Genomic DNA, 17196 nt, shown 5'->3' with positions numbered 1-17196 from the left:
TTCGTTTTGGACGTTTTGTGTCCGCACGGTTTTGGCGTTTTGTTTTTTAAAGAAACATATTGTTATAGAAACATATTATGTATCTAATTCAAATTTTTGAATCACGTAATTGATGTACTAACCCTCAATGACAAAATATGAATAATTTGGGAATATTTATTTAACTTAAGCAACTTCTGCCATCTAGTGGTGATTATTTCAAGCATTTTGTGTACGTGACCGTAATTAATTCTGCCATCTAGTAAAATATATAGCAACTACATGAGTCCTACTACTCAACAAAAGATGGCTCTGTAAAACTGTAACGAATAGTTACTTCTACGCAACTAAAGATGGCTCTGTACAACTGTAGTCGGTAATTGTCGGTTATCACGCCACTACGGATTGATTTATTAACAGTGGCAACACTCATCAACAAATGTCAATGTAGGTCAGCCTCGAAATTTAAAAATTCAATGTATTTTGTGACTATAAGTCAGAATTTTGATATCTACAGTCAATAATAATGTCAGCTTTTAAAATATATAATGCAACAGAGTTATGGCAGGTTAGATCTGTGATTTAAACGAGTTAAGGTTCTTGAAGTGAACATTGCTTTGAATGCTGTAATTTCTATTTCAGAGAGAAACTTGTTTACCTTCTATACCCTCGTTCAGTTTGAGCTTGGATAATGCACTCGGCAATGACGGGCTCCAATTAGGTTCTATTACAGAATTAATAGGACTGCCAGGCTCAGGGAAAACACAATTATGGTAAGTTGTATGGGGTTCCTAGTTCATTGGTAATCAATCCTTCACAATCTTATTTTGCGTAATTCCTGAGTTTTCTTAAAAAGCTCCTAGTTAACTTTGTTACTTACATCTTACAATTTTGCACTTCATTATTTTGTTTTGTTCCAGTTTACAATTCTGTGCTTCTGTTCAAATACCTAAGGTCCTTGGAGGACTAAGCTCTGAAGCCTTATACATCGACACCAATACGAATTTCAGTATTTACAGGTTTAAAGGTAACAATAATAGTAATGGAAAATTACTATAAACAAATACTCCAAAACGTAGGCAGGCATGTAACATGTTGTTAGTTTACTAGGTATTTTATATTCATGCTAACACAAAGTTGCTAATTGCTATGAGGAAGAAAGAAAAAGTACATATTCCATTGGTGTTTTTTTTCAGAAATCCTCTTTGCAAGTCTCAGCAAATGCCAGAGCCTACTGCACACAAGCATAGCGGTGCAGGAAGAGGATGCTTTGAAGAAATTACACTACATAGATGCATTTGGTTTGGAGAAGTTCTGTGCATGTATTCACAACTTACCTAAATTTGTCCACCAACATTCTAATGTAAGTATATTGTACCTTTGTGTACTCTAAAACAATATGTCTATAATCATCTTTTTCATATATTTTATATGGTGGCTGTTAGACTGAAAACATATCTATTTCCTGATGATAAAAAAATGACCTTAATTTTAATCAGACTTTTATAAATTTACCCAAGGAGTCTGCCGGGCTCTAGATTGTAAATTGAATATATGTAACAGACATTAAAATATATTTATTTACTTTGATTTCAGATAAAACTCATAGTAATAGATTCCATTGCATTCCCATTCAAAGAGGGCATATCTACGAAAAAAAGGACAGGGCTACTGTTCCGGCTGATGGCGGAGTTACATAAAACAGCATTAGAAAACCAAATTGCTGTAAGTTTTTTGTAATTTTTCAAGATACTATAACATTACTTTTTAAGTTGCCAATTAACCTTAGGAATGCTAACTAAAATATCTTCAAGGCTAGGGTAAATAGGTATCTCATAGGTAAGCGTGCTCCACCATAGACCACATCATCATTTACCATCAGGTGAGATCGTGGTGAAACGCCTGCCTATCTTTATATAAAAAAAATATATATATATAAAATTTTCTTTTTTTTCTATTCCTAGTATGTTTCATCCCTCTCACTTACTCTCTTCTTATGAAGGAACCTGCCCCAGGGGTCATAGCATTTTTCATGAAAAGAGCAAACTGATATCTAATTAAGTCACGGTTTGCCAATCCCTGACCTGTCTTGCTTTCTTATATATATATGCTTTCTTATTGACTGGCAGGTGGTGTTAACAAACGAGATGAGTACCCGTGTGGGTCTCTCCTCTGGCGCCAGCGTGGGTGCCCTAGGCGACGCGTGGGCGCACCGCTGCTCGCGCCGCGTGCTGCTCGCCGAACGCGGCGGGGAGCGCGCCGCACTCATGCTCAAGTCGAACAACGCGCCAAACGTTGTTGGCACGTTCAAGGTACGTTCTTACTGGCAAGTGTTACAAGCGAGATGAGCACCCGTGTCGGCTCTCTTCTAGAGTAAACGTCGGTGCGTTAACCGCCGCGCTCATGCTCAAGTCGAACGACACGCCCACGCCTTACGCTACATACTGTGGTTCTGATGTTCACGAGGACATCTTCGTTAACCAATTTGGTGATGAAATAGGGACTTTTCATATGAAATAATGATACATGCTCCCGCATGGCTTCCGGGCAGCTGATGATCTTTCCACCGCGATACAGTCTGCCGACGATACTATTTATATTTATTTACATATTTATGTTATGGAGATCCAACAGCTGTAGCTGACGTCCACGATGGTTCATTAGTTTCATTACACATCGTTCGTAACTTAACCACTTTACGAGTTATCGCCTGGGATGCGATGACCGACGAAATTTGAGTCTGTCCCGCGGTCTAAAATATCTTCACGCAAAAAAATGCCTAGGTAATTAGAAAATATAACAAAAGTAACTGCTGTCTGATGGCTCTTTCGAATTTAATTATTAATACGACTTTACCTACTGATAATTTTCATTTTTGTGTATCATCTCTTCATCATTTAGTAACGTGTAACTACGAACATTCATTAGGTGTCATTAGACAGTAAGTACCTACATTCGCCATCAGATGTACAGATCAGAGCACACAAGGCATTCAAAAATAACGTGCTTGGCTGCACCGATGTATTTGATACCTGCGGTAAGCAACTATACTAGTCATGTTATATAGATTTTTATGTAGGTACCTATGTCGACTCTAGTATAAAGGCAAAAAAATACTTACCTGGTCTTGATTCGTGAGGTGAGCATATCAGCAAGTAGTTCCCTTACCTAAGTACGAGTATGATTAGCATATGATACAAAAAATGCACGTCCGATACTTTGTTCTTAGGAGCAACAATAGGTATATTCATTTAGGATACAATAAAAACTCTTATCGCCGACTGTACTTTTTATCGTGCCCTATCACTGTTCTAATTCAAATTGAAAACTTTATTTATGACACATTATCCATATCATTGGTTAGGAACAGTGTAACAATAGTTATTTGTTTAACCCTCGTCCCTTGAAACCCTCGTAACGCTCAAGATTCCACTTCCCGAACCACTCGCTACGCTCGTGGTTAAAATTTTGGAATCTTTCGCTTGCTCGGGTATCAATATTAGCACGAGCGGTTAAACAACAAGTTTGCCTCCGAATGAAACACCACATTTTTCACCACACCAACGCGAGGAAAATACTAACTATGAAATACCAAAAAAATCAAACCAAATCAAATCCAAATGAACGTAATTAAAAATTTATCATCCAAAATCATCATTTAAAAGTCAATTCTACCAGCTAACATAAGGAAACGACTCAAAATTTGCATCTGATTACTTTGCCCCACATGTGGACAAAATGCAACTTTCTCAGTAGTTTTTGAACAATCAAGAGGGCCTTTACCAGTTGGTGTGGTGAAAAACATTAAACCACTTAATCACCTTTAAAATTAAATTAATGGAACGATTCCATAAAAATAATTACTAAATTTCCTACATATCTGACTGAAAGAATTTTGTTTTCAGATAACCGAGGAAGGGATAAGGGACGTACATTGAAACCAAATTGTAGAACATAGTTTAATTATTAATGTAAATATATTGTAAACGAAACTACAGCATCAATAAATATCTCATTTCACAAAAATATCAAGCTTTTTCTATCATCTCAACAGTTATACAATGTAAAGGCAGTTTCAGATCGGAACTTAGCTTATGCGCACAACATCAATTCATAACAACATGTAGTCTTTATATTATGCGTATCGTCGCTATTGTACGAGAGTGAGTAACACGCGTTTGTAGTCTCCCTTCGTATCACCCTGGAAAACATTACATTTCATTTGTACAAAACGACCTAACAGTTACAATATAGGTACCTACGCATGCAAGAGTAAATCTGCCTCACAGTGCAGGCTTAATAACAAAGGGCGACTAGGACATCTCGGAAATCGCCGTTTATGTCTTCCTGCAAACAATACCGAAAACGAAGCTGTAATAAGCGTAAAACTTAACACGAAACTGGCCCACAATTTCAGTTCAGATTTTTCACACATCATGCGGTAGGTAAAAATAAAGTTCAGTAATGAAAATAAAAATATCAAACACGAGATTTCTAATATCTTAAAATTATAAATGTCTTTAATAAAATGCACATTTAAGTTACATCGATACAATGGTATCAGTATTTGTGATGAGACTACTTTCTTCACACAGCAAGGTTACACGAAAGGACGCTCGTAATACTGAGTTTGCATGTTAGTGGCATGCGGGGTCTAGTAGCTCAAGGTAGAGAGCAGTAGGCCCCGAGTACCTCCTACGTCCTCCTGAAAAATCAACAACTACTTGTAAAAACCATTCAGCACTCGCGCTCATGCATGAAGAAGCCGTTAGCTAGACATTATGTACAGTGCGAAGAAAAGTTACATGACTATGCGCAAAGGAACAAAATATACAGATCTTTTTAGAAATAAATTAACCTTAAAGGCGCGGCCGCAAAACTGACTCGCTCCGTCTTCAAGCGAGGATAACAGTTTCGAGGCCGCGCGCCGATGGCCTATCAGATCAAATAACAACCGAGAAATTGACGTTTAGCTTAATGGAATTAGCGTTTGTTTGAATCGCCGCCGCCTGCCCCACAATTATTCGACAACGGTCAATAAAGCCTTCTTGTAATCCCCGGACGTGTCGCCCTGCAACCAAAACGGATGTTCCTGAGCCTGAACCAATCCTTAGTCAAATCACGAACACTCGAAGCAAGTTATGCCATGCATGGCGCCCAACACGCGATCCGTGGTTAGCCAAACCAAACAGTTAGGGCTAATTCTGGCGTTTCAACCTGCCGTGAATTTGGTTTCAAGTCAAGCTTTAACAAAAGGTCGTCTTATAAAGGCCTGTAATATGTTATACCAGTGCTGGAAGTGTTTCCAATATCCATATTGGCAGTTAGCATTACAGGTTACAGGCGTTTATAAAATGGCCTAAACATGTTGTTGACCAATCAACGTAGGACTTGCTTAATCTCAAAATATTAATGTTATAGGTAATTATTCCATTAATAGCGAAGGTTTTTATTTGAAATATATTTTAATAGCAAATATTTTAACACAAAATATATCCAACTACTCAGGATTCAGATAATAATTAGGTACTAATTATACCCATAATTACAGAGTAGATTATATAGTGTTGAGGACACTCAATTGTTGGATGTAAGATGGTGTTCATGATTAGGTTGCTGTCAGTTGAAACGCCAAAGAATTGCCCAGAAAATTTTGAAAACGAACACAAAATTAAACACAACATTGTTGATTACGTTCCGAACGCACTCAATAATTTAATTATAAAAATTCAATTAATTTATTCTCTCTCAGCTACTTTCGTATAGCTATAATAATAAATAGATCTGTATATTGATACAAAAATGCATTCTATTAATGTGATAAATTTAAAATATTGGTAAGAAGTGTAGATGAATTTATGATTTGCTGTAGAAGATAATATCATGCTTTTTATTCTATATAGCATGGTAAGTTTTCAGTTATAAAAATCTTGTTTGAAATTATGGGTCAGTTTCATAGAAAAAGGGTTATTTTTGAAGTGTTTCATGCAGTCAGAAAGTCTGTTCTAATTACCGTTATGATTAGGTAGGCCGTCACCATTTACAATCTAGGCGATAATTAGGCACATTTATATGATATTTAATTTACATGATTGTAAAAGTGCGATTTATGGAACACTGTTAATTAGGTGATAAAATGTGTTAATTATATATTTTAACGATTAAGTTAAACAAATGTAAAAAGCGTACGATAAAACGTCACGCATGTGCTATAGTAATTGGTTTAGTAAGTCCCAAATACACCGATAACAAAATAATAATGTTAGCTTAGTAAACAATAATGATACAAACTATAAATATTACTTGAACATTTTCTATGCGTTGTCCAAAGCTCATTGGCATGAATAACTTAAGAATGAAATAGTTTATAATATATTGTCTGTTACGTGAATACGCAGTGGAGTGAATCGAAATAAATAATAGCCATTTTCGGTCGCTATCAAAACTGCCTTCATCAAAACTTTGGACTAAGCATCTTATTTACAGCAATTTTAATAAAACCAGAAAATTCCAAATAAAAGGAAGCATTTAACACCGACGCATGGCCAACTAAATCCAACCATTTTTTTTAGGTACCCTCATATGATTATGATTAACTTTAGCTTCCAATTATGCGTCTTAGCTGTGAAGAAACAAGGTATTGTTTTACTTACAGCGATCCACTCCTCCAGGGGCTTGCCGTACTTCTCTAAGAAGGCTTGCTTGATGTCGCCGAGGTCGATCTCGGAGCGGCTGACCACGATCCTGATGAGGGTCTTGTCGTTGGTGCCCAGGCCCTTCATGGAGTGGTAGAGGCGCTCGGCGAAAAAGCCCACTTTGCTCTTCACACATTTTACTGCAGGAAAAATATTAAGTAATTGGTTAATTTATTGCAATATTAAAAACGAGATGGCTATGATTATGAATAACTAGATATTAAATTGTTAACAGACAGTTTTTCGTTAACATGTTTACATCTAATAAGAAAGTCACTTTAATGGTTCAATTATATTTACTTTCTCCTTTCTACTGTCTAAGTAAGCCAGTTAACGTATTGCTGCTCCGTTGAAGTACGGCGTTCGTTTCTTATCGAATTCCCACACGATTTGATCAAAATTGTTCAGCGGGGCTTGAAATATACGGCCGCAACATATAAGAATAGCGCGTCATGTTCTTTTTTACAATTTATTTACATTCCAGTCAGAAATATTAGAACACTTCGCAAAACATGGGTACATACTTACAGCGGCGTTTAGTCTGACAACATTTCTATGTGCATAATAAACCAAAACCACGAACCGTCTGTAATCGTAGTTCGTTAACATTTCAGTACTTGTTATAGGTACGGTCAACCAATTTGATTCCTAGGCCACTATAGAACCATGTCATAATGACTTCTACGACAGTGCTTATTGAGTGATGCATGTCATGTATAGAGTAGTTAAAGCGACAAGGTTCTATAGTGGCCTAGGATTCAAATTGGTTGACTGTACATAGACACAATTGATTGAACCTTAACAAGGTAATAAGCCCTATTGTATTGTGGCCCCAACGGCGAAATCAACGTTTCATCTCAATAACCATTATTCAATTCAATTGGCAATGCAATTTATTGTGAAATTGCACGACTTACGTACAAGTAGAACTTATATCTACACCTAACTCAGTTAACGGCACTGTAGGTAACAATTTCCAAAACCGTGCGTACAATATTAGGTTATCAGAAATTATTTTTACTTTAGAAAATAAGTATCAAATCAGTAAGTAAACAAATTTGCTGTACATACTTCAGTTCAGAATAACATTTGTTAAAAAGATTAAAGCAGATTTATGTACAGTAGTGCGACGGTTTTTCACATGCATAGGTCGGTTTTCTAGCGAACGTTACCTAGTGTACTAATTAAAATATAGCTTACGCTAATAAAAAAATCCTAATTTGTTTATTATTAGCATCATGTGTTGAGTGGGAGTGTTTTATGTATCTACTTTGTGACTTGTGACAAAGCTAATCGTCATCCATCACACCGCGAGCCGCTCCTAACTCAGTCACGACATCACATCACGGAAACCCCAACAATCCCAACATGGATTAATTACGTGAGACGTTTTTGTTTGTGACCTTTTCAAACGGTGGATTACATAAAAACTGGGCGTTTGACTGCAAGGCCGCATCAACTTCGCTTCCTGCGTATGACTAACTGAGGCGACCTTGCAACGTCACACTGTCGATTGTTGCAATTTGTAGTTATTTTGGAACGTGTGTTTATTGGCAGTTCTGTATCAATTGTGATACTTACACGAACCTAATTATATACGGCACATAGACTAAATAAGCTCTCTATTAAAACCATTTTTTAAATACTTGTACATAAGTACAAAGAACAAAAGCCACTTATGTTAGCGAAATAGGTAAAATACTCTGAAAACTTACCAATGGCAAGCATGCCCTTCTCCACGCTTCCGGAGAACTCCTTCTTGATGGACTCCTCGATGTCCTTGCCCGTCAGCGCCTCGTACTCTGCGAAGATCTGACGTAGAAAAGTATGTAAATACATAGACAATAAATGCACTTACCTATTATATTTGCGATTACAAAGATTAAAATCAAATATAAAACAGCGACACGAGTCATTTGTTTACTCGTAGTGATCTTATTGCGTCAAGTCAAGAATATAAATTACTTAGTTTGCAAAACCGGAACATAAACGAAAAGCTCATCATAGAGCATGTATATGTACAGTCAGCGTCAAATAATTTTTAGCAGTCAAAGTAGCCACCACACCATACTAAATATATGGTGTACCGAACTATTTGGCTACTTTGACTGCTACAAAGTATTTGACGCTGACTGTACCTACCTACATGTGTAAAATAAATACATAAATTAACATAATTGATGAGTTGCAGTCTGGGAATTCAATTGAGTGACGTTTCATAATGTATGAGTATTCAAAAAGTGATTCAGAATGATATGCGGACGGGCGAGTGCTTATTGAACGGTTCGAACTAATAGTTTTTAATTAAAACAACTTTTTATCACACAACATTGTACATTTTGAGATATATTCGTTGCAGTATATTGGATGTTGCCTTAAAATAATTTGCTAAATTAAGCTTCATATTACTGATATTAAATCTAATTAAGGTAGTTCGATTTCCATACAAATTATATTTTTCTATCAAAGTAACACCAAAATAACGTTTTTTGTGTGGTTTCTGAATGAAAGATAGTTATTCTATTAATTTAGCGCAAACGAATAGTCGAAAGTAGATAGATGCGCACATATTTATGTAGTAATAGTGTGTAATGACTTCATAAAACGCAATCGTTTTTTCTATGGAAATCGAACCACCTTAATCATTTTAGATGGAATTGGCATACGCAACAATGCTGCACCGAAATTGCTTTAAAATGTACGAAAGGTCTGCATATTACATACAAATACACCAACCCATGCTACTGGCTTGTACACATAATAATTTAAACGTTAGATATATTTATACGAAACTAGGCTACCTACGCAGATTTTAAATAGATACTTAGGTAATGTAGGTTAGGGAAATGTCGACATTTTTGGGTTAAATGAAGGCCTCATTTAACCCGTAATTGTCGATATTTCCCATCGACGGCGTCCCGGCGGGTGACCCATAGCCATAACCTTAGCGTAAACCTGGCATAAAATGAAATGACTACGAGCTAATAACACTTTGGTGAACGAGCGATCTATAGACACATGGTAACAATTTGGTTACACTCAATTTCTGTTTTAATGTCTGTCCTTAATCAGATCAATTTTATCATTATGATGATAGATGTTTGTCTATTTCTTTCTATCTAATTCTTGGTCCACAAGTTTTTAAGAGACATCCTGTACGATTACTAGACACTAACTACCTAGTAAAAAATGACAATATTTTTAATTACATTATTGATGCTCTAACACCAGCGCTAATTGCAGATATCGGCTCAATCGACCTCGACATAAAACCGCGCTTTGCCGATGATTATTTATGAAATGGGATGAAAATAGAATAGTAATTGACGTAAAATAGTAGTATCGCGTTTTACTATCGACACGCTCTGGTTGTCTGGCCCGCCATCCATGAACTATGATAATGAAAATAATCCTAAATGTCGGATTAATTGGAAAAGATACGAGGAGAAAAGGATAATAAAGTTTAAGAAGAGTACACGCAACATAGGGTAATTCAATGTGCAATTACAATAAAATATTAACCGCTCCAGGAACGTAGAAACGATCCATTTTGACATCGTGCCAACATTCGAATCATCGATGTTTTATGATTATGACTTCAATGGCTCAAATACCTACTCTCACAACATCGTAACATTTTGAGTGAAACCATCACGTAAAGTAAACATAAATAATATAGTACCTAAGACTTACATATGTAGGTACTAGGTAGGCTACCTAATTTTGTGTTTTCTGTTCTGAAATTCCTAAACGCGCACGAACATATAGATGCCAAGATTTTGTAAACCAGTGTTGTTGGCAGAAGAAAAAAAGGTTTGAACTAACCTGTCTCAGTTGCTGGTAGGACCGGGTGATGAGGATGGAGTTGAAAACGGACTCGTCGGTTCCCCACTGTCCCTCGCCGGCGTTTGCGAGGGCCTCGGCGTCAGCCTTGGCGGCGCCTTCGTCCACGCCTTGGTTCTCGTCGCGGTTGGCCATGCAGAGGGACACGCACAGGCGTTTGAAGTGTCCGGAGGTATCGCCCTTCAGGTCTGACTCTAGGCTCTTGCCGTACACTGGAAGAAACGTTCATGTTCAAAAAAGTAGCGATATATATCCTCAGTATTATTAGCATAGGAACATGCTAATGCATGAGCTTACCGTGCTTGTAGCGAGTTTCTTTTCTTGTAACTTTCACCTTAGTACCCATATATTGTATCATTCATTGTAAGTAATCCTATGATATCTAATTTATATTGATCCATGCAGTCCCAACTTACGCTGTTCGTAGAAAGCGGAGATGGTCCTAATGCCGTAGTTGGAGAGTGTGCAGAGGATCTCAATGATGGCCTCCTCGTCCGTGCCGAGCCCCGCCACGGCGTCGTGCAGCTCCTTGGCATAGAAATGGGGGAGGGGGGTCATCAGCGCGAGGATCACGTTCTCGAGGTTGCCGCTCAGCTCGCTCTTCAGTTCGCTGATCAAGTCCTACAAGAATAGATACGGTTAGAATTTAAAACTGTTAAGGCCCCGTAAGTTCTTGTTCTTCTCTTACTCTCACTGAGCGTAAGCGTGAGCGAGATGGATGCGCGTGCCAATGATAGATCCCGGGATCGCGGATATCATGTTTTTGAGTTTTAATTTGTTGTACGTTCGAATTTAAAAAAAGTTACCCAAACATGATATTACCGATTTTTAGAAGCAATTTTCATATTTTTAGGTTTTGTGTAAAATTTATTACGATTTTTTATGAGCATTTTAGACATACGTTCGTGCAAGGGTCAAAAACCAAAAACTGAGGATTTGAACCGATACAGTCCCTCGAGGAAGGTCTTAAGATTGTTAATTGAATTTATGGCAGCCGTATTGTAATCCAAATGCCTGCAACGACTGTAAAAATCCGTTTTCTGAACCTACTGCACCTAACGTTACAAATCATGTTACTTGGAACTTCGTCTGATAAGACATCGCTATAAAATGGATTGGACACTCCATTTTTCATCCGCCACATATACATCCGATCGACGTTAGAGCCTCGAATGAGAGGAAGCGAGGAGACATAAAATTATTGAGATCTTTAAGTGTTTTTTTCCGTTGGCGATTTCTATAAATATAAATAGGTACCTACTTAGGTAACCTAAATTATTATTTTGGCTTATACTCGTACCTATTGTATAGGTACGGACGTAAACTGTTTCGCAGGAAAAATATTCAGGTTTAAGTCCACAACTTCCTACAAATGTATAAATGGGTTTTATGTTGAAGTGTTGTGTGTGTGTTGTGTGTTGTTAGTGTGTATGTTTCCGCATAAACTAGATGATTGTTGTAGTAAACACTGATTCCTTTCAAGAATAATAAGCGAGCGCTATTTTTGACTCGGGCGGGTGAGTTAGGTTTAACGTTCGCTTGTCATCGTTAATTAAATGTCCGTAAAATGTCTCTCAAATAAGTACTTAACTTAAAGGTAGGTATTTATTCTCAAATATTTTGTTGCTAAAGGATTTAATTGACAAAAATTATTTACAGAAACATGCCACGTAGGTAATAATAAGGAAAATTTGTTTTTAGTTAGCAACGCTCATTTCAGTTCTTTTAAATTCCTATCTATTTATAAGCATATCTCGAATGGAATTACTTGTTTACCATCAACTCGAGATAATGTCTATTTTCCTATGATAATTCATTTTAATCAAATATAATTCCACAATGTTGCAGACTAAAGTGAATTGATTACACAAAGGTGACACGGGTAACTTTCTACAGGCAATGGATCCATTCATTAAAAATATATCTCGAAATAGTTTAGTTTACATTTAACTACTGCGATAAATAACCAGATGTGGTTTCCTTTGAAGTTCCATATACACGAATAACCTTTTTCTAAAGGAATTTGAACTCTATAATTATAGGTACATTTTCAGGGTGTATGTAATTTTTTACCTTTAACGTGATGTGACTGACACTTGAAGGTCGTGGTGACAGTAGTGTCAACAAATGATATCATCGTGACTGTATTATTAAATGATAACAGATTTGTTTAGGCGTCTAGTTAAGTGTATCAAAGATAGTTACTACCTAAAGGTGAACGTTTGTATGTTCTTTATATAAATTCTTAATTGTTAAAGGTAATATATATGATTTTATACGACTATAGGCAAATTGACAAAAATAAACTGTAATATTAGTGATAATAATGAAATGCTCTAATGGGAATGGTTAAAAAGGCCAAACATTTTACCCATTACACATTTTTTCATGCCTGTTTTAAAAATAGCATCAGACTGCGAAGGAAATTCGATGAAAACATAGCGACGAGTACATACCTAACCGAGGTTAAAGTTAACACGCAACAGTTACCTAATTAAAAAACCCACCCATAAATACAATAACTGGTTACAAAATTAACAGTACCTATTTAATTAAAATAAAATAATAAGTAAGTTATGTAGTTAATACAATATACATAGTTTATTAAAATAGACAGATACCTATACCTACTTTCCTATCCCGATAGGAACTGTGTCTAAGTAGAGTAAGTAAGTATGTAGATAGTAGTTAATAAACGACATAGCTGGAACTACAAATAGGCCACTATTGTTCTTGGGAAATCATTATCTGACTCACATAGTTGGCCTGCCTACTGCCCGTTCCGCAACGTCCTCATTGAAATGATTTCGGCGTGTGAATCACTGCGTAAGGTAACTACGATTGTCAAGGCTACCTACTGACGCTGATGTTATCAAGTTGTTTTTGCTCCCTGTTTATTATATTTAAAAAGTAAGCTTAATGGTTTGTCTTGATTACTATAATAGTTCCGGTGTACAGAGCCCCTAGTATAAATTTATTCGATTTCGTTACGTGACCTACGCGTTTGCGTTAAGTCTCATTTTGTATGGGGTTTAGAAACAGCGCGACAAGCGGAACGTTTTGGAAACTCAAAATCCCATACAAAAGGAGACTAACGCAAACGCGTGCGTCACATTACGCCATCGAATAAATGTACACTAGGGGTACTGAATGCCTTGAGTAAGTACCTACGAATTCTCCTTATACGAGTAATAGCAATAATAGTATTCGTATGGCGAGACTAAAATATTTTTTTGAAATTTTCCTGTTATTTTTTTGCGTTTAACTTTGATAAATTTTGAATACATTAAGTATAAAATATTTCTGTTAGTTAACTCCGCATTTACGTGTAACTTTGAGGTACATGCGTGGGAAACAATCTGATTAATATTGAGATACCCGTCTACGTTACCTTTACGTGGAGATATTTAATTGTGCGTTTAATTCGAGGCGGGATAGTTAGCTAATAACTAGGTATATACAGTTTTATAACGGCAAGGTATATGTGTGCATCATAAAAATATTAGTAATTAACAACTTTCCGAACTAACAAGGTGTGTTACTTGCAAACGCCAGAACAGTCAAATATTGTTTCTTGATAATGATAAGGTGTTGGTGTCCTACGTGTTGGATAATTAGCAAACACCTTTTCGTCGAACATTTGTGTACTTCATGTTGTGTAGACTGCAATTTTATTAACTAGAAAAGTTACACTAAATAATGAAATTAAAACTGACTAATTTCATCCAAAGAGGTCATCTGAACCGGATTTAACTGGCCTTTATTTTATTAAAATGTTTATAGGTACCGCATGACATCACGATAACGATCAAAGTAGAGGATAAACCTAACTGTAAGGGTAATGTAGCTTAGGCCAAGTAGCCAAGTGAGTTTACGTCGAAAATATCCTCAATTTAGATTAACAGTTCTCTACTTCGAACTTTGCGAGCACAGAAGAAAGTCTTCTTGTACCGAGTCGGAGGGTCCCCTATGGTTTTGTTAATTTAGGCCGGGACCACAGGTGACTATTACCTCCTAGAAGAATTCCAGTTCAGATCTTCGGACCACGTTCATATTGTTGAGGTAGTAAGTTGGTTGACGGCTGTCATGACGATGACGCGGTTTCCTCTTTCCGTTGGGAGTTCAGGCGGTCTTACCTTGCCGTAGCTAGTCTTGAAGGTCTCGGCGATCTCGAGCCGCTGCACGATGCCGCGGCGGCACAGCACGTCGATGATGGCCTTCTCGTCCGTGCCCAGCCCCTTCATGGCCTTGCGGAGGGTCTCGGCGTCCGCCACCGGGTCGAAGGGCTCCGCGGGGTACACCGTGGGGGTGCACTGCAATAAATACAAGTTTTTAATTCTGTGATCACTGGAAATAAGTTGCCTTTAGTTGGTTATCACACCGGTGCGGTTTCTGGATATTGCGCCAATGTGATTAACAGCCGCCCAAAAAGAAAACTGGATGTTACTACTACTGACATTTGCGACAATCGACTTCAATTCATTAAATCAGTGTATGAACTGTTAGAAACATTTTCGGGCTTTAGGAGGCACTTTTTAGTAACAATGTTGAGTTTATATTTTCACGCTAGGTACCAGGTAGCCAACTGGCTCCCTACCTGTATGTGTTATTGGCATACATATTTCAGGTATTGCTAATAATTCTGCATGATTGACAAATTTACTTGTAACCTGTGTCATCAATTAACAGACAAGTGATTTACTTGTTTGTTTACCTCATTGTATATCAAATGCCTACTAATGGGATTGTATACACTGTACAGTGAACATTCCTTCCCTATCCCATCGCATTGCGCAACTCCAGCTACCCTATATACTCGCGGTCGCCGACTTCAGCGAGACTTTACATCGCCAACACCTTCTTAGTATTGATAATAATATAAAAGCGAGGAATTTCCTACAATGTTGTCTCCAACAATTCCCCTTGAAGATAATTTAATGAGAACCTGTCAATTTAATTGGATGAGAGTCGACAATAGATAATTAGATATCCTTTACCTCTCACAATCCTGATGGACATAATATTGCAGACATCCTTCAATATAAGAAAACTAACAGCAAGTTATACATACATTAATTATAACTTTTATACGATGATGACATCATACACCTTAAGTAATTTCAGTTAGTCATACGGCGCTGAGTTTCATTTATTATGCACAGTTTGCTTACTTACAATGCGCCACTGTCATGCTTAGTAGTGCCAAGGTAAACCCACTTAGGCCCTATGCACGTGAGGCGCATTTCATAGCGTCAACTCAATACTAATTAGACAATACCAAGGATTGATTTCCAATCGGTAAGTTTTTCTGTAAAAAAATCGATATTTCTGTTAAATATGGTCTTTCCCATGTCAAGAAAATACAACCCAAAATATCGTTGAATTCAAATATCGACCTACCCGCATAAAGGTTGTTCATGGTAATAAAAAATGACGTATTCAATATATATTATATTCTATTAGGTTCTTTGTAGGTCAGCCAGGTAGGTAGTTACGTTACGAGTAGGTGTGGAATTTTATTACAGGGTGGAGTCGGGTGTGACGGTTTTCCACGAAAATGTTTAAGCAAATAGTATGTATGTAGCTATATGGTAATTAGTGTTAATGTGGTCGTTGACATAGTTGAAACAGTTTAATAACAGTTATATCACTTGGCTTAAATACCTGAGTAACAAGTCATTAGTTAAATGCAAAGTTAATTAACTTAGGTAAACTGAGTTATCTGTGTTTTATTAGGTTTAGAAGTAAATATAAATCTACCTACATGACTCTCAATTTAATCGCTATTAACTCTTAGTCGAGATATTAAGCTGTGTTATTCACACAAATATAAAAAAAAACTATGAGAAATTTTAGTGTTAATTTGGCCTTGATTCAACTTAAAACATCAACATTGATATTTATTAACCCCTTATCTGAAAACACTATCACCCTCATATTTTATTCTCTCAAGTTGATTATTTTCAACCTTGCCAAAAGATGATGTCATCTTAGCGAGAATCAATAGAACTTTACGAACCCGCTTGTATAGGTATAATGTGGGTTGAAAACTTACCTTGTACGGGTAATACTGCTGTCCACTCATGTTGATTGTTTTCTAGAAAATAAATTCCTTTTATGAATACACAGTTTTCCCGTTAGCGCTAAAAATAAGTTTCCATTAGTAAGAAGTGCACACCAGCACAGCCCCGGCTTTTAGCGATTAGCAAACAACCGGCCGGCACGGAATTTTATTACTTTGCGAAAACTTATTTTCAGCAAGATTTATATAAAAAATTGCTTTATATTTCTTCGAACACTTTATTAAAATCACTTTAACGGCTATTGTCTTGAAATTATTTGGAAAATTTTGGTTATAATACCCACTTGTTTTTCAGTAGAACGACACACCCAGTCCACGGACACGCGGCTCCGAAATAAACACGAATGAAACGCGGAGGTCGGTCGGCCGCTCGTATCAACGTTTTTGTTGCTCTCTCGCTCGTTGAACCGGTAAGGGGTCGGCAACTCTTGGTCTAATTTATAAAGCTGGCTTTTAGGTTTAGCCTAGTCGGGAATAGACAGAGGGTTTTCCAGAAGTTTATGATCTACTCTACTTATCTTTTTGCAATATATAAATAAATAAATAAAAGTGGAAGGCCCTACTTTAACAACTTCACACTCCAGTGCCATTAGAAAC

At 36.8% G+C, this 17196-nt stretch overlaps 2 protein-coding genes across 5 annotated transcripts; one reads left to right on the top strand and one right to left on the bottom strand.

The window, feature by feature from the left end:
- Nucleotides 1–116: 116 nt before the first annotated feature.
- Nucleotides 117–4005, top strand: LOC133532975 (uncharacterized). The gene is made up of 7 exons (XM_061871880.1): nucleotides 117–547; nucleotides 622–752; nucleotides 900–1006; nucleotides 1176–1342; nucleotides 1576–1704; nucleotides 2109–2291; nucleotides 3885–4005. The coding sequence occupies exons 1-7, from the start codon at nucleotides 506–508 to the stop codon at nucleotides 3915–3917; spliced, it is 792 nt and encodes a 263-aa protein (XP_061727864.1). The 5' UTR covers nucleotides 117–505; the 3' UTR covers nucleotides 3918–4005.
- On the bottom strand, nucleotides 3925–16999 carry LOC133532953 (annexin B9). Of its 4 annotated transcripts, none has more exons than XM_061871843.1 (8): nucleotides 16884–16999; nucleotides 16573–16614; nucleotides 14654–14830; nucleotides 10934–11138; nucleotides 10500–10729; nucleotides 8390–8486; nucleotides 6633–6814; nucleotides 3925–5050 (listed from the first exon to the last, which is right to left on the bottom strand). In XM_061871843.1, the coding sequence occupies exons 2-8, from the start codon at nucleotides 16600–16602 to the stop codon at nucleotides 5000–5002; spliced, it is 972 nt and encodes a 323-aa protein (XP_061727827.1). In that variant the 5' UTR covers nucleotides 16603–16614; nucleotides 16884–16999; the 3' UTR covers nucleotides 3925–4999. The 4 variants fall into 4 exon arrangements, with proteins under 4 accessions (XP_061727827.1, XP_061727833.1, XP_061727842.1 ...); XM_061871849.1 differs by having other exon boundaries at nucleotides 3925–4684; XM_061871858.1 differs by having other exon boundaries at nucleotides 3925–4326.
- Between the last annotated feature and the right edge of the window lie 197 nt (nucleotides 17000–17196).

This window comes from Cydia pomonella, chromosome 2 (assembly GCF_033807575.1).
Source record: "Cydia pomonella isolate Wapato2018A chromosome 2, ilCydPomo1, whole genome shotgun sequence".
Classification (NCBI taxonomy): domain Eukaryota; kingdom Metazoa; phylum Arthropoda; class Insecta; order Lepidoptera; family Tortricidae; genus Cydia; species Cydia pomonella.
This window is presented reverse-complemented; position numbering and strand designations above follow the sequence as displayed.

Bases quoted from the DNA above. Each gene is read 5' to 3' on its own strand.
- LOC133532953 (XM_061871843.1), bottom strand. From the start codon at position 16,602: ATGAGTGGACAGCAGTATTACCCGTACAAG. The intron at 14,831-16,572 runs GTAAGTTTTCAA...TATTTATTGCAG, and splicing joins AGCAGTATTACCCGTACAAG to TGCACCCCCACGGTGTACCC. The intron at 5,051-6,632 runs GTAAGTAAAACA...TTTTGGTTGCAG, and splicing joins CCCTGGAGGAGTGGATCGCT to GGCGACACGTCCGGGGATTA.
- LOC133532975 (XM_061871880.1), top strand. From the start codon at position 506: ATGTCAGCTTTTAAAATATATAATGCAACAGAGTTATGGCAG. The intron at 548-621 runs GTTAGATCTGTG...TTTCTATTTCAG, and splicing joins ATGCAACAGAGTTATGGCAG to AGAGAAACTTGTTTACCTTC. The intron at 1,343-1,575 runs GTAAGTATATTG...CTTTGATTTCAG, and splicing joins TTGTCCACCAACATTCTAAT to ATAAAACTCATAGTAATAGA.